The 24,111-nt window shown below is 35.0% G+C and overlaps 1 protein-coding gene across 1 annotated transcript in view; it reads right to left on the bottom strand.

The window, feature by feature from the left end:
• Nucleotides 1-24,111, bottom strand: part of LOC136802316 (ATP-dependent RNA helicase SUPV3L1, mitochondrial-like) — a 32,207-nt gene that overhangs the window by 6,570 nt on the left and 1,526 nt on the right. Inside the window, exons 2-10 of the mRNA XM_067059034.1 lie at nucleotides 19,228-19,396; nucleotides 18,866-18,977; nucleotides 17,819-17,988; nucleotides 17,337-17,608; nucleotides 16,571-16,711; nucleotides 16,015-16,078; nucleotides 12,337-12,417; nucleotides 11,879-11,944; nucleotides 11,461-11,571 (exon numbers count right to left, since the gene is read on the bottom strand). Of these exons, the coding sequence (XP_066915135.1) occupies nucleotides 11,461-11,571; nucleotides 11,879-11,944; nucleotides 12,337-12,417; nucleotides 16,015-16,078; nucleotides 16,571-16,711; nucleotides 17,337-17,608; nucleotides 17,819-17,988; nucleotides 18,866-18,977; nucleotides 19,228-19,396 (1,186 nt within the window). The remainder of the gene's footprint in view (nucleotides 1-11,460; nucleotides 11,572-11,878; nucleotides 11,945-12,336; nucleotides 12,418-16,014; nucleotides 16,079-16,570; nucleotides 16,712-17,336; nucleotides 17,609-17,818; nucleotides 17,989-18,865; nucleotides 18,978-19,227; nucleotides 19,397-24,111) is intronic.

Raw genomic sequence — 24,111 nt, 5'->3', positions numbered from 1 at the left:
AAAAAAAGTTGAGAACGTCTGAAGGCTTCAACGTTTTGTTTGTACTTAGTAGAGGAGAAGAAACCAAATTGCTTTTAGAGATCGGGTATTTAAGACTTTAGTAAAGATAGGTGATAGGCGAGAAAGCAGTAAAGTCTCCTTCTAACTCATGAGAAATTTTGGAGTTTAGAAAATCTTTTAACCTTATTATCAGTGTAAGCCTCTTTACCAAGTACAGTTTCTTAGATCTTTTTATTAATGACATAATATAAACACTATACCAACGATAAGAAGATACAATCCTTTTCACAATTTTTCATTTAATTATTTAATAAAAAACAATGAGAATAAATCGTCAAAAAACTAAGAACAATTTAAGAACAATGCTGGAATTAGTTCTGAACAGACATTATATCTGTATTAAGGTATATTTTTCATCAATTTAATGATTGGAGAAGAGTTTTCTTATTAAATCTTTTTAGTATACTATTAATGAGAGCTTTAAGTGTACGAGTGGCCCTCCCTATCTATGCCTTCAGTTAAACATATCTCTTTGAGTGTATTGTTCTTATAAACACATCATTGATGTCATCATTTAGTTTCACTATAACAACAATGAAAGGGGAACTTTGAAGACGATTTGCTGAATTGGAAAAATGAAACGAACCAGAAAACTTCTTAAAAAACTTAATACTAGAACCACAAGGGGATTTTATCACAAATTTTCCATCTGTAGTAATAAATCACTTAATCTAAACCGTGGTCCGTTGTGGATTGGTTATCATGAATTTCTCTCGTCAGAACGCTAGCGACCTTGGTTAGTCGTGACGGCTCGGTGGCGCCTAAAGACACTGTCCGATTCTAAGCCCTCTGGGATCGACCATACCTTTAGTTTAAAGATATTGTTTTTATGACATATAGTAGATCTGGCGCGCTTTTTACGCTGACAAAGCAGAATTAACAAAAAGATTAGTCAAATCTTGTGCAAATATTTAAATAGAATCTACTTAAAAGGTTAAAAAGATGATTAGAACCAAATTCCTTGTAGAGATCGGGTATATTAGACTTTAGTAAAGATAGGTGATAAGCGAGATGCCAGTTAAGTAACTCATGAGAAATTTTTGAGTTTAGAAAATCTTTTAACCTATTATTATCATTGTAAGCAATATTTACCAAGTACAGTTTCCTAGATCTTTTTATTAATGACATAATGTATGTAAACACTTTACCAACAATAAGAAAAGATAAATCCTTTTTCACAACTTTTCATTTAACTATTTAATAAAAATACAATGAGATTCAAAATCGTCAAAATTAAGAACAATTTAAGAACGATGCTGGAATTTAGTTTTGTAACGGACAATTCTTTTTGTACTATGGTATATTTTTTCATCAATTTAATGATAGAGAAGAGTTTTCTTATTAAATATTTTTAGTATACTAGTAATTAATGAGAACTTTAAGTGTGTGAGGCTACACTATCCATGTCTTCAGTAAAAAAACTCTCTTCAGTGTATTATTTTTATAAAAACATCATTGATGTCATCATTTAGAATCACCATGACAACAATAAAAGGGGAACTTCTTGGAATATTTTGAGGATGGGAAAAAAGAAACGGTCAGAAAACTTCTCAAACAAACCTAATACTAGAACCACAAGCAGACTTGATCACAAATCTGTTTTTATCTGTAGGAATAAAGCACTCGATCTAGACCGTGGTCCGTTGTGGATTGGTTATCATGAATTTCTCTCGTAGAACGCTAGCGGCCTTGGTTAGTCGTGACGGCTCGGTGGAGCCTAAAGACACTGCCCGATTCTAAGCCCTCTGGGATTGACCACACCTTTAGTTTTAAGATATTGCTTTTTATAACATATAGATCAGGCGCTTTTGAAACTGACAAAGCAGAATTAACAAAAAAATTACTCAAATTATATGCAAATATTTAAATCGTATCTACACGTTTTTTTTTTATAAGAACAAACTATATAAGAACATAAGGCTTTGCTACCCAAAATATAAGAAAAAGTTAAGAACATTTTAAGGCTTTGTGGACTCAAAAACACCCTATTTCTTAGGAAAATGGTCAAAAATATTCACAAAATTGTAAAAATAAGAATATATTAAGAACATTTTTAGGCTAAAGGTTAAAAAAAGTTGAGAACGTCTGAAGGCTTCAAACGTGTACTTAGTAAGAGGAGAAGAGACCAAATTGCTTTTAGAGATCGGGTGTTTAAGACTTTAGTAAAGATAGGTGATAGGCGAGAAAGCAGTAAAGTCTCCTTCTAACTCATGAGAAATTTTGGAGTTTAGAAAATCTTTTAACCTTATTATCAGTGTAAGCCATATTTACCAAGTACAGTTTCTTAGATCTTTTTATTAATGACATAATATAAACACTATACCAACAATAAGAAAGATACAATCCTTTTTCACAATTTTTCATTTAATTATTTAATAAAAAAACAATGAGAATCAAAATCGTCAAAAACTAAGAACAATTTAAGAACAATGCTGGAATTTAGTTCTGTAACAGACATTATTTCTGTATTAAGGTATATTTTTTCATCAATTTAATGATGGAGAAGAGTTTTCTTATTAAATCTTTTTAGTATACTATTAATGAGAGCTTTAAGTGTACGAGGCTGGCCCTATCTATGCCTTCAGTTAAACATATCTCTTTGAGTGTATTGTTCTTATAAACACATCATTGATGTCATCATTTAGTTTCACTATAACAACAATGAAAGGGGAACTTTGAAGAAGATTTGATGAATTGGAAAAATGAAACGAACAGAAAACTTCTTAAAAAAACTTAATACTAGAACCACAAGGGGATTTTATCACAAATCTGTTTCCATCTGTAGTAATAAATCACTTAATCTAAACCGTGGTCCGTTGTGGATTGGTTATCATGAATTTCTCTCGTCAGAACGCTAGCGACCTTGGTTAGTCGTGACGGCTCGGTGGCGCCTAAAGACACTGTCCGATTCTAAGCCCTCTGGGATCGACCATACCTTTAGTTTAAAGATATTGTTTTCATGACATATAGTAGATTTGGCGCGCTTTTTACGCTGACAAAGCAGAATTAACAAAAAGATTAGTCAAATCTTGTGCAAATATTTAAATAGAATCTACTTAAAAGGTTAAAAAGATGATTAGAACCAAATTCCTTGTAGAGATCGGGTATATTAGACTTTAGTAAAGATAGGTGATAAGCGAGATGCCAGTTAAGTAACTCATGAGAAATTTTTGAGTTTAGAAAATCTTTTAACCTATTATTATCATTGTGAGCAATATTTACCAAGTACAGTTTCCTAGATCTTTTTATTAATGACATAATGTATGTAAACACTTTACCAACGATAAGAAAAGATAAATCCTTTTTCACAATTTTTCATTTAACTATTTAATAAAAATACAATGAGATTCAAAATCGTCAAAATTAAGAACAATTTAAGAACGATGCTGGAATTTAGTTTTGTAACGGACATTTCTTTTTGTACTATGGTATATTTTTTCATCAATTTAATGATAGAGAAGAGTTTTCTTATTAAATATTTTTAGTATACTAGTAATTAATGAGAACTTTAAGTGTGTGAGGCTACACTATCCATGTCTTCAGTAAAAAAACTCTCTTCAGTGTATCATTTTTATAAAAACATCATTGATGTCATCATTTAGAATCACCATGACAACAATAAAAGGGGAACTTCTTGGAATATTTTGAGGATGGGAAAAAAGAAACGGTCAGAAAACTTCTCAAACAAACCTAATACTAGAACCACAAGCAGACTTGATCACAAATCTGTTTTTATTTGTAGGAATAAAGCACTCGATCTAGACCGTGGTCCGTTGTGGATTGGTTATCATGAATTTCTCTCGTAGAACGCTAGCGGCCTTGGTTAGTCGTGACGGCTCGGTGGAGCCTAAAGACACTGCCCGATTCTAAGCCCTCTGGGATTGACCACACCTTTAGTTTTAAGATATTGCTTTTTATAACATATAGATCAGGCGCTTTTTAAGCTGACAAAGCAGAATTAACAAAAAAATTACTCAAATTATGTGCAAATATTTAAATCGTATCTACACGTTTTTTTTATAAGAACAAACTATATAAGAACATAAGGCTTTGCTACCCAAAATATTAAGAAAAAGTTAAGAACATTTTAAGGCTTTGTGGACTCAAAAACACCCTATTTCTTAGGAAAATGGTCAAAAATATTCACAAAATTGTCAAAATAAGAATATGTTAAAAACATTTTTAGGCTAAAAGTTAAAAAAAGTTAAGAACGTCTGAAGGCTTCAAACGTGTACTTAGTAAGAGGAAAAGAGACCAAATTGCTTGTAGAGATCGGGTATATAAGACTTTAGTAAAGATAGGTGATAGGCGAGATAGCAGTAAAGTCTCCTTCTAACTCATGAGAAATTTTGGAGTTTAGAAAATCTTTTAACCTTATTATCAGTGTAAGCGATATTTACCAAGTACAGTTTCTTAGATCTTTTTATTAATGACATAATGTAAACACTATACCAACGAGAAGAAAAGATACAATCCTTTTTCACAATTTTTCATTTAATTATTTAATAAAAAAACAATGAGAATCAAAATCGTCAAAAATTAAGAACAATTTAAGAACAATGCTGGAATTTAGTTCTGTAACAGACACTATTTCTGTATTAAGGTATATTTTTTCATCAATTTAATGATGGAGAAGAGTTTTCTTATTAAATCTTTTTAGTATACTATTAATGAGAGCTTTAAGTGTACGAGGCTGGCCCTATCTATGCCTTCAGTTAAACATATCTCTTTGAGTGTATTGTTCTTATAAACACATCATTGATGTCATCATTTAGTTTCACTATAACAACAATGAAAGGGGAACTTTGAAGACGATTTGATGAATTGGAAAAATGAAACGAACAGAAAACTTCTTAAAAAAACCTAATACTAGAACCACAAGGGGATTTTATCACAAATCTGTTTCCATCTGTAGTAATAAATCACTTAATCTAAACCGTGGTCCGTTGTGGATTGGTTATCATGAATTTCTCTCGTCAGAACGCAAGCGACCTTGGTTAGTCGTGACGGCTCGGTGGCGCCTAAAGACACTGTCCGATTCTAAGCCCTCTGGGATCGACCATACCTTTAGTTTAAAGATATTGCTTTTTATAACATAAAGATCAAGCGCTTTTTAAGCTGACAAAGCAGAATTAACAAAAGAATTACTCAAATTATGTGCAAATATTTAAATCGAACCGACACGTTTTTTTATAAGAACAAACTATATAAGAACATAAGGCTTTACTAGCCAAAATATTAAGAACAAGTTAAGAACATTTTAAGGCTTTGTGGACTCAAAAACACCCTATTTCTTAGGAAAATGGTAAAAAATATTCACAAAATTGTCAAAACAGGGATATGTTATAGCGGAGCTGGATAACGCACATTTAAAAAAGCCTTGTTCTATCTCTGTCCCTGACATTAAAATTTGATATGAAATTTAACTTTTTTAATTACAAACTGCTCGTGAAATTTGGATTTCCTCTTAGCCAATGATTCTGCTGCTGCATTTATCGTTCACGATTAAAAACTTTTAAATATCAAGAGGGTCTGTAAAACATTGGTGAATGGCAATTTAAAAAAATGAGGCTTAAAGGATAAGGCTTCATGATTGACCATGAGATTTTAACTTCAAAAATAGAATTCTATGGGGTTCGTGGGACATCTCTTGATTGGTTTCGCTCTTTTTTATCTGATTGATCACAATTTGCATTAATAAACTAAGCCTATGCTTCACGGTGTTCCCCAAGGCTCTGTTCTTGAACCATTATCATTTCTTCTTTACGTTAACGACTTGCATATCGCCCTTCCTTTTTCCCTAGTTAATTTATTCGCTGATGACACAATGCTTTTTATCAGAAACGAACTCTTAAAACTTGTAACAATCACCTTTTTGTCGTTACTAAAGTATATTCCGTAAGTCTTATTTTCGAATGACTCCAAATAATGATTTAACAAGATATATTTATGGGGTTCGCTATTAATTAATTTCCCTTAGATTCTTTTCTTCTTCCTTTAAATTCAAATTCGTAATTACAATAAAAGAGTGCGTTTAGTGCGGGCTGATAACTTCGCTATTTGTTTCTTAAGCTGATGGCCTATCATCTTTCGCTTTATTTCTTCTCTATTCGCTTTATTTCTTCTCTATTCGCTTGCTTCCCCGACTGACTTTTTGAGGTGGTGGAGCGCCACTCCTTCTTCATGTTTTTCCCACAGTTTCTTTTGTTTGATGAAGAGCGTTGCTCCGACGTTGCCTTGTCTCGCCAGTACGTATTGTTTTTAAGAATTTCGTGTAACGCAATTTGCGGTTAGGGTTTTTCCATTTGCTAGGACTTGTCCAAACCTTTTTCTCTTGCGGAATTTAATAACACTCCTTATTTGGGCTTTTACAGATTAATCTTTTTTCACTTTGAGTGGACGTTCTGTAAACGTTTACCTAAAGTTTGTCTCTTGTTTTGATTGGTGGATTCTTTGCATCATTAGGTAATGTTTTTGTCAGGTTTGTATCGAAAATCTCATGCTTACGTAGTTGGTGGTTTGGTCTCTACCGAGAGAATTGTTCGAATTCCAGGGATTATCTTTTTTTCTCACGATTGGCCGAATCGTTCGTTAACGTTTGCTTAGAGTTCATTCCAAATTTTGATTGGTGAATTTACAAAGCTATTTGATTGGTTGTATATTTGGAGAATAGAAGGCAGCTATCGTTGTTGTTAGCTACGGCGTTATGATTGGATAACTTTTATTGATAGAAGTTAACTTTAGAATAAATATGCTATTTACATTTAGTATAGGATGTACTCGTGACAAAACCTATAGCCAAGCAAGCTAACATCGATCTTAAACTTCTATTGCATTGGTTGAATACAATCAAGTTATCTCTGAATGCTAACAAAACTGAGCTTACTATCTTTAGACCTATTAAAAAGAAAATAAACTATGATCTAAAAATAAAAATCAACGGACACAGTCTCATACCTAGTAACTTTGTGAAATACTTTAGTGTATACATCGATGAACATCTAAACTGGAAGCATAACATTGATTTTGTTTGCAACAAATTAAAACGTGCGAATGGTGCACTGAGTAAACTTCGGCATTATGTCGACAAGAAAACGGCGTTTTTAGCATTATATTAATCTTTATTTCACGCCAATCTGTCCACGCCCGTCGAATTCCAACATTAAAAAAGCAAGCTCTCCGAATTATGACATTTTCCGATTTTCGAGCACATTCCTCACCTCTCTTCTTGGATCATACTCTTTTAACCTTTTTTGACTTCGTAAAATACCTAAATATTCTTTTTATTTACAAAATCTTTAATCGAATGTTACCTCCTCTTCTGCAAGAACACTTCATTTTGACTCGTCTTGATGATCTTGAGCGTCATGAAGTCATGCGATGTAAATCTGGTCTGTTAAATCTTCCCGAGGTCTCCACAGTAACTTATGGCAATTACTCAGTACTATATCAATCCATTTTATCTTGGAATGAACTTCAGAAATTCTTGACCTTTGATGATATGTCAACCTTAGAATTGGATCGTCTTAAGGACTTAATTAAATTATATTACCTGTCGCAATATTTCTAATTATTCTTATCAAATTACCTATTCTAGCCGTAGATTCATTTATATCTTACATTAACATAGGGACTTATTTTTATAATTTTTTTTGTAGATTTATTTCTTGTAACTTAACAATTTTGCGACAACCTCCTTAGTTTAGATTTTTTTCTATGAGTGTGGTCGCTAGTCTTGTTATAGACAACTAAATAAACACTACTACTACTTGTCACGATTAAACAACCTAACCTAGTTTCATTCCTGGTCACTGGGTTCTTAAAGAAAGAAGAGACTCTTAGCTATCCAACGAGCTATAAAAAAAACTCTAAATCTTTCTGGTTCAGGAGGTATTGGCATTTATACTTATACTTGGTGGAAATACAGTACATAGTGTGATTTGCGTTGTTACTAAAAGAGGTAACGGGTGGTAACGATGTGGTAACGATGTAACCAGTTAAAAGCGGTGGCCCTAAGGGCTCTAATTTTGAATAACTCGATTCTGGTGAATGTAGACTTGTAGAATGTAGACTTAATGTTTCTAGTGAATGTGATAGTGGAGTCGATGGTCCTGTTGAATGTGCAGCAGGGGTTGGTGGTTCTGGTGAATGTGCAGCTGAATATGGTGGTTTTGATGATTGTGCAGCAGGAGTTGGTGGTTCTGGTGAATGTGATAGTTGAGTTGATGGTTCTGGTGAATGTGATAGTGGAGTTGGTGGTCCTTGTGATTCTGCAGCAGGACATGATTGTTCTGTTGATTCTGCGACATGAACTGGTGATTTTAAAACAAAACCTAAAGGATCTGGTTATTCTGAAGCAGCAACTTGTGATTATGGTGATTATGCAGCAGGAACTGGTTGTTCTGGTGGTTATGCAACAGATCCTTGTGGTTATAAAGGTTCTACAGAAATACTTGTTGGTTCTGATGCTTCTTAGCACAAAACTGTTAGTTTTGGTAGATCTACATCAGGACTTGGGATGAATGGATTATCATGAATTTCGAATATATTGTATTCAGGTGTTTGACAGGGCTAGAATTGTGATAAATGATATCTAAAGACATTAACAACTGTCAGTGTTTGACTTATTTTGCCAGATACCTAATATTAGTAATAATGTGTTGGCCTATAGGTTTGGACTATAAGCTCCACCATTACATCCACAAGAAACTCAAACTCCTGCTCCACAATCATATGCACTAGAACCACCAAACCCACCATCAAATTCATGAGTAACTCCAACTTCATCAGCAACTCAAACTCCAACATTGCATTCAACAGAACCATCAACTCCACCATCACATTCACCAGTACCGGTATATTCACCAGAACCATGAACTCCTGCCTCCCATTCACCAGAAACACCAATCCCTGCTGCTAATTCAACAGAATCACCGACTCCTTATGCACATTCACCAGAACCACAAACTCCATGATCACATTCACCAGAACCACCAACTCCTGCTGCACAATCATCAAAACCACCAACTTCAGCTGCACATTCACCAGAACCACCAACCCCTGCTGCATATTCAACAGGAGCACCAACTCCACTATCACATTCACTCGAAACATTAAGTCCTGCTCTACATTCACCAGTATCGATTTATTCAAAATTAGAGCCTTTAGGGCCACCGTTTTTAACTGGTTACCTCGTTACCACCTCGTTACCACTCGTTACCTCTTTTAGTAACAACGCAAATCACATCATGTAGTGTATTTCCACCAAGCCGTTCCGTGCCTTTTTTGCTACAATGAGCTAGGAAAATATAAAAATGCCAATACTTCCTGAACCAGAAAGATTTAGAGTTTTTTTTATAGCACGTTGGATAGCTGAGAGTCTCTTCTTTCTTTAAGAGCCCAGTGACCAGGAATGAAACTAGGTTAGGTTGTCTACTCGTGACAAGGGATAGGATTAGGTTGGATTGTTAAACAGTGGACTAGGTAGGATTGTTAAACAGTGAACTAGGTCAGATTGTTTAACAGTGGACTAGGTCAGATTGTTTAACAGTGAACCGGACATGACTATAGGTTAAATTGTTAAACAGTGGACTAGGTAGGATTGTTTAACAGTGGACTAGGTCAAATTGTTTAACAGTGGAACGGACATGACTATAGGTTGGATTGTTAAACAGTGGACTAGGTAGGATTGTTAAACAGTGGACTAGGTTGGATTGTTAAACAGTGGACTAGGTTGGATTGTTTAACAGTGGACTAGGTCAGATTGTTTAACAGTGAACCGGACATGACTATAGGTTAAATTGTTAAACAGTGGACTAGGTAGGATTGTTTAACAGTGGACTAGGTCAAATTGTTTAACAGTGGACCGGACATGACTATAGGTTGGATTGTTTAACAGTGGACTAGGTAGGATTGTTTAACAGTGGACTAGGTAGGATTGTTAAACAGTGGACTAGGTTGGATTGTTAAACAGTGGACTAGGTTGGATTATTTAACAGTGGACTAGGTCAGATTGTTTAACAGTGAACCGGACATGACTATAGGTTAAATTGTTAAACAGTGGACTAGGTAGGATTATTTAACAGTCGACTAGGTCAAATTGTTTAACAGTGGACCGGACATGACTATAGGTTGGATTGTTTAACAGTGAACCGGACATGGCTAGGTTGGATTGTTAAACAGTGGACTAGGTTGGATTGTTAAACAGTGGACTAGGTTGGATTGTTTAACAGTGGACTAGGTTGAATTGTTAAACAGTGGACTAGGTTGGATTGTTGGTTTAACAGTGAACCGGACATGACTATAGGTTAAATTGTTAAACAGTGGACTAGGTAGGATTATTTAACAGTGGACTAGGTCAAATTGTTTAACAGTGGACCGGACATGACTATAGGTTGGATTGTTTAACAGTGAACCGGACATGGCTAGGTTGGATTGTTAAACAGTGGACTAGGTTGGATTGTTAAACAGTGGACTAGGTTGGATTGTTTAACCAACAGTGAACCGGACATGGCTAGGTTGGATTGTTAAACAGTGGACTAGGTTGAATTGTTAAACAGTGGACTAGGTTGGATTGTTTAACAGTGAACCGGACATGGCTAGGTTGGATTGGTAAACAGTGGACTAGGTTGGATTATTAAACAGTGAACCGGACATGGTTAGGTTGGATTGTTTAACAGTGAAATACTTTCTGGTCTGTATTTTATAACATTATTAGGCTAAACGACATTAGGTTATATTCTTTAACAGTGCTCTCCACTACTAAAGAATCCAACCAGTGACCACGCTAACTGCACCTGATCCCTATTCTTTGTTCTGTTGTTGAATTTCTTAACGAAACTGGAAGGTTTAGCGGTGCTTTATTTTAGGCTTTTACCTAACAATTGTAGCTTCCTTCTCCAAGATTTTTTCTTTTTTTCTCTTTATTTACTTATTTATTTATTTTTTACATAGTCTAGTACCTCTGGCGATATAACGTTAGTTCCTAGCGGGGGGAGGGACTATATTTAATGTTTAAGTAATGTTTTGTAATATATGTTCGTAGTGTGCACGTGTTTTTGTTTCAATAAAGAAAAAAAAAAAAAAAAAAAAAAGACTGGGCGCTTTAGATTAGGTGCGAATGGGCCTCGTCAATAATTTTCGCTTATAAATTTTATTTCCAAGCAAGTTTTTATGATGCAATTCTTTTTTTTAGCTTTTGACAAAAGAAGTGAAAAAAAAAGCAAATTTATAACCTTACATGCCCATGATATCCTTCCTGGGTGAAGTTTTACTGACATCGTCGATTCTCTACTTAAAAAACCTGCTTAGCACAAAATATCCTTGAGGACGTTACTTTTTTAGGCCGATTCGCATCCCTGGGTTGCTGGCAGACTTATGGAGACTATACAGATAACAAACCTCATTCATGGCGGGCAAAACAACATCACGTGATATGTTGACTGGTGCCACCGCAAAAATGTAACTTTGTTGAAGAGTCAATGGGATGTGTTGAAGCTCATCAGCTGCAAGCTAGAAATAAAAATAAATAAATGCAATGACAATTACTTAGAAAAAGTATGACAAAGGTAAATCCCACCCAGACAATATGTTATGAATATTGATTTTTGCGCTTACAGTTTTTCAAGAATTGCATAAATCGAAATGAGCCTCGTGAATTTCATAAGATTTTTCAATTTTTTCCTTATCCTTAAATGATTCTTAAATTTCAAAAGAAGACCAATGAAAGAAATGATCAAAGTTAATCACTTTAAAAAAAATTTCAACATGTCTAAGTGAGGGCTTTTAGCCCTTCAACAAATGTTTTTAAAGTTTTTACCTTAAACTTTTCAACATCACATAAGAAATAGTTTCTGTCAAGTTTCATCAAAAGCTCAAACACCTCCTGAAAAATGAATAAAAATCATGAAAACTCAATGATGAAAACCTCAAAATGAAAATGTTTAACCGTGTCTTCGTGTAAACCAACCTTTATGACTTTTTTTGATTGACACCGTCGAAGTTTTATAGTCTGCTAAATCACGCGCCCTATTTTTCCACGCAGCCACGCGCCTAGTCTGTTTTTTTTTTTCTCGCGCACCATAATTCTTCACACACAGCATGTCTCCTGCCCTTAAATTGCATAATTGATCTAATACCACTTTTTTCGTGAAAAAATAATGCACGTTATGTGCTTGGATGCGTGGAAAAAATAGCCCGCGCGAAACTCGCGAGGTTCATGATTTAGCAGACTCGAAGAAGAATTATTTGAGGTTTAACAGTTAACAAAGGATTTACAGTTAGTTCAGCCAATGATTTTTCAGGTAGCACCATGGATAGCAGTTCAAATTGCTCAAGTGAAGGAAGGATTCCCGCTTTCTAAAAAGGAAGAAATAAATACTACTACATTTTCCTGACTCTCGCTAAATTGAACCATGAACTTATAAACGACTGGACATCTATCTTTTATTGTCTCTTTGAAGCGAGCTTCGTTTCCCCCGCCTGTATTTCAAATTTGTTATTAACAATCCGACAATATTCTGTCACAATTTTATTTCTTTGAATTACTTAGGTAAAAGGATTAATAGAATTTGAGCATTACTGCCAATTCTTTTTACAAGTTTTCAATATATTTTAGCAACACTTTCAACTCTGAAATAATGAATTTCAACTGCGTGTATACTTTTGAATCATTTTTGTCTCTTCAATAATTTTTTTATAACTTGAATAAAATAGTATGCTTAACTTCAGAGTCTGCGTCATAAGAACATCTTAATTTGAATCCCATACTCTCTAAAATTAATCCATACTTTTGAGTCAAAATTTAGAAACTTTAGTCGGAGTTTTGACAAGCTGACGATGAGTTTGCCTCTGTTAACTTTGTTATGATATAGATAGAATACTTGAGAAAAGTAGAGTAACAGAGACTTTTGTCGAAGTTTTGACGTTGTTAGCGAGGTATTCCCAAGTGGTATATCATCAAAATTTATTGTTACATTTCATGTTTTTAAAAGGCAGCAACGAAGCTAGCAGCGCTTTCAACAAAAAAAACAAAAGAGATGGATGTCCAGTTGTTGAAATGTTCATGAACGAATTCGAGCGGAAAGTCTAATTGGCTGCACTACAGGGAGATTCGAATTTGGAAAATGTTTTCAGAGTGTTTCTCAGTTTCAATTGTAGAAGGATTAAATAATACAAATTCGAAATAGCGCAAGTCCAATTGACCGATCATGGTCAAGAGGCAGAACAAGAGACGGCTAGGGATCGACGAAAAGTTGGCATTTTTGTTGTCAAAAAAGGCGTCACGTCGCAACGTCACGAGCTACCTTTGCTAAAAAATAAAAGCAACGTAGCATGGCTTCGTCTCAGAAGTAAGAACTGACGTCAAATATAAAATTCATCTTTAAAGAAAATTTCATTATCACTCATTAAGCAACAATTGGTGGTTTATCCAAATAAAATTGTCTATTCTTCGCTTCAGAAGAAAGAAAATGAAGCGATTTTTTAAGAAGATTTGTTGCCTTGCGGCCCGTAGTACGGTGGATCAAGTCGAAGGTGAGTATTGGTCTTTATCGTTTCTTTTTAAACTGGACCTTTCGGTTACGGCGCACAAGGTTATGGATTCAAACTGGGCCAATATAGTGTAATTGATTTTAAGTTTAATCAAAGTCCCAAGAAAGAATTGCCGCAAGCTTCGGATAGATCCCTGAGTGAGAGTCACCCTAATCTGTCCCGCTTAGCAAGGAAAAAGCTGACCATTTTTTCTTTCATTTTCATTTTTATAGTTGATGATGCTTATGGAAGCAGTGTTCAAAAGACGAATGCTCATCCCTTCGCAAAAACTTTTGTCAGTCATACCCCTGAAGGATGTGCTGTCAATAGTGAGAGATATATTGTTGCCAGTGAAAACGTCTTCACTCATCAAGGTACAATATTTCAATTCTGGATTTGAGTAAACCCCCCCCTTTTCTCTGCTCATAGAAAAGTCGTGTTAAATCTTTCTCTACCCTTGAAAGTCCTTTACCGGTAATCATTTTGAGGGGAAACAGGCATAAAACAAAAAGGTTTGTATTTGGACCAAAAACCACTAATCTTGAGTGAGTTAAAGCATTCTACAAGAAGCTTTTTCATTACAGGATGAGTAGAACCTATTGATTAAAGATGGTCCGCAATTAATAATATGTACATTAGTTATAATTCAGGTCAGAACAAGAAGGATGGAGAGGAAGTGCAGACGAAAATGGAAGATCAACCTTTCTGTCTGGATCAAAAATTAATTGATTCACTTGCAATTGAATTAGCAGAAAGTGAAAAAGTAAACGAAATTCTCCTTCAAAAACTTTATGAAAAGGAAGAGAAATTGCTAGCCAATGAAAAATTCTATTCCTGTTGGCAGAAATCACTTGTGGAGAATGACGAAATGGAGGACTATTCTTTGGATCTATTCTTCCAATCATCTGAAGAAGAATGGTATTCGAATAATCAGTTTGAATACCAATATGGGGTAAGAATTGCAGAAGAAGACCCATACGAAAACATGAGCTTCGAAGAACTGTACCGCTCTGTCTACGGTGATCCCATTGAAGTGGATACAGAGTCCGACGATGAAGAATATGACGTCAGTGACGTCATGGATGATGGTGACGACGAAGAGTTTGACGTCGATGATGACGATGAAGACGACGCTGTCGATGTTGATGAATCATTGCGATCATTTGGTGTTGAATTCTTGATCCAAAACAACAAAGCTATCATGATTACCTTCGTGGAGAACCTCTCTCTTCATTCATCATCCAACCACGTAAAGAGAAGAAAAAAATAACTCAATCTATATTTTTTCCTTTAAAATACTTCACTCATATGTCCCTTGTTGCTCAGTAAGCCTACAGTGGGGTCCACGTTACTCCACACCAGCGTGAGCACGGGACATGAACAAAAAAGGTCACAACGATAGAAAGACCATTTCAGACGGCTAAATAACACAACTTATACGAAAACGACCAAAATAAACGAATACCAATTATACAAAAGCAGTAACATAAAATGACGAGAAGGGAAAGAAAATCAGTTTTAAGAACCGAACCAAATTAACGGGTCAACGCGTGTATCATCACGAATACCATCGCAAGTTTTGAGGTTGAGGTTGACAATTTATCAAAACGAGATGGATGTCGTTCAGAAAAAAGTTTGAGGGGGTTGTGACTTGTTTCTGTAACATTGAAAAGAAAAAACAGGCTGCCGTCATTTCAAAATGCCACCCTTCAGAATGCCACCGTTCAGGAAAGAGGCAGATCGGGTTGTGACTTGTTTCTATAACATGCAAAATAAAGAACATGCTATCGGCATTTCAAAATACCACCGTTCAGGAAGGAGTCTAAGGGGGCTGTGACTCGTTACTGATCTGCACTGTGGAAAAGAAAGAATAGGCTGTCATAACAATTGTACTTTATATTATCATAAATAGAAAGATCATCATTCAAAGATCAATTACTTTTATAACGCATTTCAATTTTTGGTCTTTTCCAACTCTTTCTTTTTTGTTACCTAGAGTTGGTCATGGCTTTTTAAACTCTGTTAACGCTGCCTTTGTTAAAGCGTCTAGTCTTCAAATACCTTGGGCAGTCATTTTTAGGAGGTTTTCATGAGGTTTCTTATTCATTACTAGATCAGATAAAAACTTTTTCGTGTTTTCCACTTTGAATACAATGGCGAGTCTGTATATCTCGATCAATTAAAATTAAATGTCGGTGCAACAAACAAATCTAACATTTCAAATTAACGAATGGATGAATGTTAGATGAAAAGTAATTTGTGAAAGGCCATCACAACACTTTTACTTAACATAACTGCGCGAATGCACATAGCCTTTCTTTTTGAAAGGCCATCACATAGCCTTTCGTGCAACGTTAGTTATATGCACGATCTTCATCATTGCAACCGAACTATTCCAGCACATTTTCATATTCAAACCATTACCTTAATATTTGGTATTTCTTCAGCCATAATGGAATGGAGCCTTCGTAAATCATCATACTGCAGTCTGTCAGAACAAGAAAAAATAGTTAATGTACTGTACTCTCTGAGGAGAACGGAAAATCTCATTGCTACTACAGGTTTTATACAAAGATATTGGACTAGAATCTCAAATTTTAGCTTGTTTGTCTTGCAAAGTTTGACGCACTTTACTGAAGGGACTGAAATTATAACCAGACACAAAGACATTCTAAAGTTAATCTTACAACCAAAAATGGTTGCTATTTCGCCCTAAAAATGTTAGCAACAAAGATCTTTCTGATAGATAATATATCAGATTCATCTTGAAAATTGGACAGTTACAATCACAGTGGGGTTTCAATATCTCGATTATACACGAGGACCACTAATTTGTTCGAATCATAGGAAATTCAGAGTTAAAGAGACTAGTTTATCAGGACTCTTAACTGATCTTAGACCAGAGAACTTTCCAAGTTAAAAAACATTCAAGTAGAGTTATAGACATTCCGCCTTTCACATATTTTCATAACCAACTTACGTTGAAACGTATCCATTCTTGTATTTTGAACGATATCTTCCAGCTCTGCCAGCAATTTGTTTGATGTGGTGAACGGGTGCTTCACCGAATACTTTCCCGTCAAACTTGTCCAATGAGGAGAAAATTATCCTCTGAATATTCCTAATGTTATTAAAACGAAATTAAAGTGTTTCAAAATTTAAAGAATACCATGTGACGTATCTCCTACCATTTGCTTACACAGCACCATTTTGTAAACAATAAAAGAACAACTTTCTCTCTCTAAAACGCGCCGCGCAAGCCAAAATTTTAAGAAATCTTTTTGTTAAATCTACTTTGTCAGCATAAATGGCTCGTTTGATTTATACATCACATTAATTCGAAATTATTTCCAAACATTGAATTATGCGACCAATGAAATGTCAAAATAGAAGAAAGAACACTTAGAAGACAGAAAACTGTTTGGATACTAAATTTGTTTTTTCAAGAAAATCGACTAGATTCTTTCTCAACATAGCAGAGAAGTCTGTAATTTTGCTAAAATTTAAATTGCATATTGGTTTGTGCTCATATTTAAAAACAAAAAGAAATATAATTCAAGGGGAAAAAGGAGTTTGTATACGCATTTATACGAACTTAAATGTGATATTTTACAAGAGTGAGAACCAATTTTTTAAACTCTGGCTAATGTAACATAGTTTAACTTGTCTAAGAAATATATGATTTAATAGAAGTTCTATCTTAGAAGTTTTCTTGTATTATCAAACTGGAAAATACAACCACTCACAGGTTCATACCCATTCCTATTGCATCAGAAGCGATCAGAATTTTCGAATGCCCTTCATTAAACTGTTTGGCTTGCTCCAATCGAATGTTTGAAGGAAGTCGACCATACACCACAGAACATTTCAATCCAAGTCTATCTTCGATCAGTTTACGATAGTCATAGATTTTCTTTTGTGAGAATGCTACCAAGCAATCACCTTCTTTTAATCGTTTAATATTTTGTACAATGTTTTTTTCAACACGTAGATTGGTGAGCCGTTTGTAATGATAAACCTTATGAGTAAAGCAGGAAAAAATAGTTCAAATTTTGTTAATTAATTTAACAAATTAAAAATATAATATAACTTAAAAATTAAGTAAGACTGTGCCCTTTCTTTAATAAATCTTGTTATGAGATCAATATAGAATTTGTTGATAAACCAAGTTAATTAATTATCACAGAAGCAAGAAGGATAAGTGAAGAATACTAAGAAAATTACCAACCTCTAATGTATCTTTGGTTGAATTTAACATCTTTTTAACGATATCTAAGCCAGCTGGTTCACCACAAAGATGGATTTCCTTCGCTGGTATTCCCAACAAAGCTCTCGTCCAAGCCCATCCTCTTTCTGGACAACGCAGCATTTGAATCTCGTCGATCACAGCAACTTCAACTGCATAATGAAAATTAGATTTAGTTTATTACCTTAAGAAATAGTTGAAAAAATCACTGCTGTAAATGAATTTCGTTGATAATTCCATAGTTTGCAGGGGGTAAGAACCCCCTATATTCCTATTCCTATTAACCCTTCTGGAATGAAATTTTACTCCCCCCCCCCTTTTCAATAGAATATCTGTTTCAAAAGAAACTCCCTTTCTGCACCACCAAGATGATCAAAGAGTACAAATTATATACAGACACGAGCCAACAATTTCACGATACAAATTAAAACCCTGGTACTTAGGCAAATGGAGGGTACGGTATTGTGCCGCCCTTAAGGGTACCTTTTTTGGATTTCCAAAGTCCCACTAAGGGTCGGAAAAATAGGAAAATTTCAACTTTTTAACCGGGAAAGATCGAAATTTGGTCAAAATAGGTCAAATTTGTCCCAATAAGAGTCGTAAAATTCACAAATTTTTCCTTGTTTTTTCCTTTGTTTTTTTCCTTTTTATTCCTGGTAAGGGTCCAAAGGTCGAAAGTCGGGCGACACCCCCCGCCAGCTCGCAACCCTGGTACCCTCCCCCGGATTAAAACAGACTGTGACCATTTGTATATGATTAAACTGACCAAAATTTCCAAAAACCTCATCTTTTATTTGACCCCCTGAATTCCCTTTCCCCCAGTCTTTTTGGCAAATCTTGGTATCCCCTAAAAAAAACATGGCACCCCTCCCTATTAAAAAGGGGGTGCAAACTATGTAATCTCACTGGAAACCTTTCTTGCATTTAAGATCAACAATTTCCAGTATTGATAAAAATAACCCATTACTTAAAAAAGAAAATGACGTTTTGATCTAAAAAATATATGTAACATGTCTCAAATTCACTTACATTGATGGTGGGTTGAACACATTTCAACGGTACAAGAGATATGATTTGAAGGTGTACCCTTATCAGTAGCCCATAACCTCTCTTCACCTGTTATCATGTCACATGGTATATCCTGAAAATATAAAATTATAACAGATAGTTGAACGTTGGTATTTTGATGATAATTTCAATTTAGTTGCAAGGTCTAATCTAATGAGTGCCGTTATTCCAGCATAACAACTTGTCCTGATTGATAAGTGAATTTATCAATTGAAGTAAACCAGTTGCACTGAAAAGTTAGCCAAAAAGTCTTAGAATGATAAAAAAGTGCAAATTAGAAATCTATCTTTGTTAAAATTAAGAGAATTTGTATTTTTGGAAACCTTTTGATTAGTTTTATGGTAAATTTCTGCAGCTAACATCCTCAATGGACCACAATAAACACCAGAAGACCCACTGAAGAAATTTTGAAGGGCATGATGGGTTTTCCCACTGTTGGTTGGTCCAGCATGATAAATTATCTTCCTCTTGATTGCTCTTGCCTCGGAATAGCTGAAAAAAATTATTATCTTTAGCAATAAGTGTTCACACTTACTCTTCTTCATTTTCAATGAAGATAAGTTGTCAGAAAGTTATAAAAAGACATAATGTGTAATTAGTTAATTGAATTTTATGATTTTACTACATTTTCACTGCTTTACATACATAGACAAACCAATTAAAACCTTTTATTTGTTTTTAACTTTCGCATTTTAAATTTGCCGAATTTGTAAACTAGATCATTTTTATGAAACTAATAATCAGTCCGTCACAAAGTGCCATATAAACAAAACTTGACATCCTTACAAAAGTTGTCTTTTTGATTTCCCAAAAATTTGTCTCAAGCATTCACTTCCACAATAATTTATGTAATTGCAATTTCTGTCAGTCCACAGTCGGGTTCAACATATATACATGTTTTATTCACGTGACAGAAGTGCCTACTAAAACAATCCGGGGGTAAGTGGCGAAGCAACATAGCAGATTATTCGTAAAGTAAAGAAATATCTTTTGGCATTGACAATCAAATATAATATATTACATTATATTTCCTTAATTCGAAAATAAAAAATTCATTTTGCAATCGCGAAAAAATAAAAAAGTGAATTAATATTAATACAAAAATGACTGGTTAGTGAGGGCTGTACTGAGGAATATTGCCCGAGGTTATGTTATGACCGAGCTTGCAAGGTTGTTGCGTTGACCGAGGAAAAATAGCGAAATAAAGCGAAAAAAAATTGAAAAATGATAAAAAATTGTTATAACTTCTGACGTCAGAAATAAAAAATGAGAGAAATAATGTCAACGCATTGTTCATTTTCCTTTGAACAAGTGACGCCACAATGAATTTTCCTAACGACGGGCAACTCTGGACAATATAGGCCCGTCGTCATGCGAAAAGAACCAATTACATTGCGCAAAAAGTCGTGTAGCCCACTTCGAAAAAGTAACCGGTTAACAATACATAATAAAGCGCCCCTGTCTTTTACTCTCGTCTAATTTCATTCGGGACATACAAAACGCCCGTCTGCCCAATATCCACCCAATCATCTTAAATTCACTTTAATTGTGCTTTGACTTGAAAAATATTATTTAAAAACTATGAATTTATAATAACTACAAAAAACAAAAAGTTTGATACTTCATCAGTGGAATATTCAATAAATTTCTAGTTTCAATTTTCAGTAGGCGTTTTTCTAGCGCTTCGTTCATCGTGCAATTTTTGCGTCACACCAACTTTCTCGGCCACTCGTAATAATTATGCATTGCTCCTACTCTACCATTTTTGTTTTGATTTAACTTTGTATTTTAATGACCAGCCAGGTCTTTCATTTCAGGGCTATGCATGTTAGCCTCCACTGATGTAAGTTACCCAATCTCACGGTATATCACAGGCTTTGTCATTTGAAAAATGCAGGCGTATGGTCAATCACACTCCCAAAACTTTATTTTTTGGAATTTAGGCGTGTGATAAGGAGTGCGGTGTATAACTTTAGTAGTGAAATTTGGATTTATGGCGTGTGATTGATCACACCCCTCAGAGATTTTAGGTGTGTGTGGAGGCGTGCGCGTGCTATCACACGCCTTAAATGATTCAGCCTGATATCATTGTTTAGTGCTGGGTTTTTAATCATTCAACATGACATAGTGTCTAGAAAAAGGTCATTGGTATTTGCACAGAAGGAGCAAAATTGCTGCTTTTCTCAATAATATTCGTTTGTGATGACCTATTGACTCCGCATATTAGATTATGTACTCCAACCTTTTGGGAGGGAAATCCGTAATACAGAAATAAAATCCTGATATTCCAGCCATTCCAAGCGTATCGATTTCTTAGCCCTTGATTTTCATCTTTATTGTTCGCTGAGGTTATATTTTTGTAGTACCGTCCAGGGGGGGGGGGGGGGTCATGCAGTTACTCTATGACACTATGATGAGTAACTGCCATTTTGGAAAATTTATTGTCCCACCACCACCACCATTACTTACTCCACTGTGGAGTAACTGTTTTTAGTGCTCAAAAAGGGGTACACCACCTCATAAAATGGGTAATTTGCGGCTTTTTTAGATATATAAGACAATTTTATTTTTTTCATTTTTAAAAGAATTGTTGGAATAAGTTTATATACTTGGTTTAAGTCACTATCAAAGCATTCCACGATTTCTATTTTCATAAATATGACAAAAAAATTATTTTCATGGAAAAATTTCAGATATTTTTCCAAAAACAATTCAATTTTTCTTCGAAAAATTTCAAATTTTTGAAAACAATTTAGGGAATTTCAAAAAAGTGAAAAAATGTGCACTTACTCCACTTTGGAGTAACTGTTTTAAAGTTTCTTAGTTGTTACACCACCACGTACTAAGTGTCATAGTAACTGTATGACCCCTCTGTACCGTCAACTACTCCAACTTTGGAACGAGTATACGCAACATGGGACTTGTTGATATCTGGCCTATATTTTCACTTACTGTTAAATCTCTTTGACAACAAATTTGTTTTGATAACTCCACCAAGTTTATCAATAATCCTTTCTGTCATACAGTCAGAGAAAGGTCCCATTCCGAAGAGTTAAAAAATTAGACTTCTGCATTAACACGCATGCGTAATTTGTCGTTCTTTTAGACCACATGTAGTTAATTCCCGTGATACACGATTAGAAATGAATCGGTAGGGGTGGTACAGTCACTTATCGGTCGGGGTTGTGGATGGCCAAAAGTGACTTTTTCGATTTTTCCTTTTTGACCTTTTCGATATTTTCGATTTTTGATTATTTCGATCTTATCAGTTAGGGCCAGGGTGATCTGTAAAGTGTAGAAGAGGCTTTCTGGGGGAAATTGTATACTCTTCGGAATAGGACCTTTCTCTATGGAACGCCACAGCTGTCAAAAGTGCTGCTTTTCGTGTGGTAGTTCAAGCTTTTCGTGTGGTAGTTCAAGCTTTTTGTGTGGTAGTTTGAGCATTTGGTGTAGTTGTTTAAGCAATTGGTGTGGCGGTTTAGGCTTTTCGGGCGGTAGTTTAAGCTTTTCGTGCGGTAGTTCAAGCATTCAGTGCGGTGCTTCTATACCGTTGTGTGGTAGTAAAATTGTTACGTGGTGGTTTAAGCTTTTCGTGCGGTGGTTCAATCGTTAGGTGGTGGTTCAAGCTTTTCGTGTGGTGGTTTAATCGTTAGGTGGTCGTCGTTTAGTAATTTATGCGGATAAATTATAATAAATTTAAAAAGGAAATAATTCGGTCCCGGGAATTTCTCAATTAAGAAGTTCTAATAATGGTAGCTGCGAAGCGACAAATTTTTTTTATTCACGATTTTGGGATGGTGACTCTTGCTCTCTTGTCCTGGGTTTCATTTTGCGGATATTTAATTTCGCGATTTTGTCTGTGTTTTACCTGACTTCTTTCATTTTTCTAGGGGTTCTTGGCATAAAATAAAAGATTTCACGAGTATTAAATTTTGCAATTTTTACTAAAATCGTGAAGTTAAATACCTTTAAGGTAGGAAATATTTGGAACCTATAACGTATAAGCTTATTTTAGTGGCCCATGTAAAAAAAATTGATAAAATCTATGGAAAGCCGTAGCTGCCTTATGTGATAAAATATTCCATTATGCGATAAATTATTCGATAAACTCTTTCGATGCGATAAATTATACGAGAAATCATTCGATGCTATAAAATATGCGATAAAAATTTCGATTATGCGATAAATTATTCGATGCGATAAATCATTTAATAAATTATTCGATGTGATAAAATATTCGATGCGATAAATCATTTGATGCGATAAATCATCTGATAAAAAATTCGAAAAAAGCATCTCACCAACAAAATAAATTCCTCCTTTTGCATAAGTCTAGCGAAAGCCGCAAGTCATGCAGCTCATCGCTTTATTTTGGTTACTTTCAAAGCCGGTACATTTACACCGCTATTGAATAGCGCCGCCATTAGTGTACCACTTTTCAAAAAACTCTGAACAAAGATAGCGGATATTACTTGGTCCAGGGATATATAAAGGTCAGTGGTCTGGAGTTAACCGCCTACTGCTTTGTTACCATTTTAGAACTATTTTAATCGACAAATTACCTCGAATTATTTCCTTTTTAAATTTATTATAATTTATCCGCATAAATTACTAAACGACGACCACATAACAATTTGAACCACCAACTAACGATGGAACCACCACCTAACGACTAACCCACAACACGAAAAGCTTGAACCACCACATGAAAAGCTTTAACCACCACCTAACGATTGAACCACCACACGAAAAACTTAAACCACCACGTATATAACACTTTTATTACCACCCAACGGTATAGAAGCACCACACTGAATGCTTGAACTACCGCACAAAAAGCCTAAACCGCCACATCAAATGCTTAAACCACCACACTAAAAGCTTAAACCACCACATCAAATGCTTAAACTACCACACAAAAAGCTTGAACTACCACGCGAAAAGCTTGAACTACCACACAAAAAGCTTAAACAACCACACAAACTGCTCTAAAGACCGAACCGCTTTGAATGACCGGACGCCGAATGGAGAATTAAAGAACGCCTGCCGCTTAACCGTCTATCGCCCGATGAGATTAACAAATAGCGAGTAACTTGCCGCGCAAAGGAACGTCAAACGCTCACATCCGCGTGTGTTTTCCACTGCAGATTTTTCATATTTCGATTTAAAAGCCTACTCGGTGCGAAAGAGAAATCGTGTACTTTTTA

This window comes from Clytia hemisphaerica, unplaced genomic scaffold, assembly GCF_902728285.1.
Source record: "Clytia hemisphaerica strain Z4C2 unplaced genomic scaffold, Clytia hemisphaerica genome assembly, whole genome shotgun sequence".
In the NCBI taxonomy this organism is placed as follows: domain Eukaryota; kingdom Metazoa; phylum Cnidaria; class Hydrozoa; order Leptothecata; family Clytiidae; genus Clytia; species Clytia hemisphaerica.
This window is presented reverse-complemented; position numbering and strand designations above follow the sequence as displayed.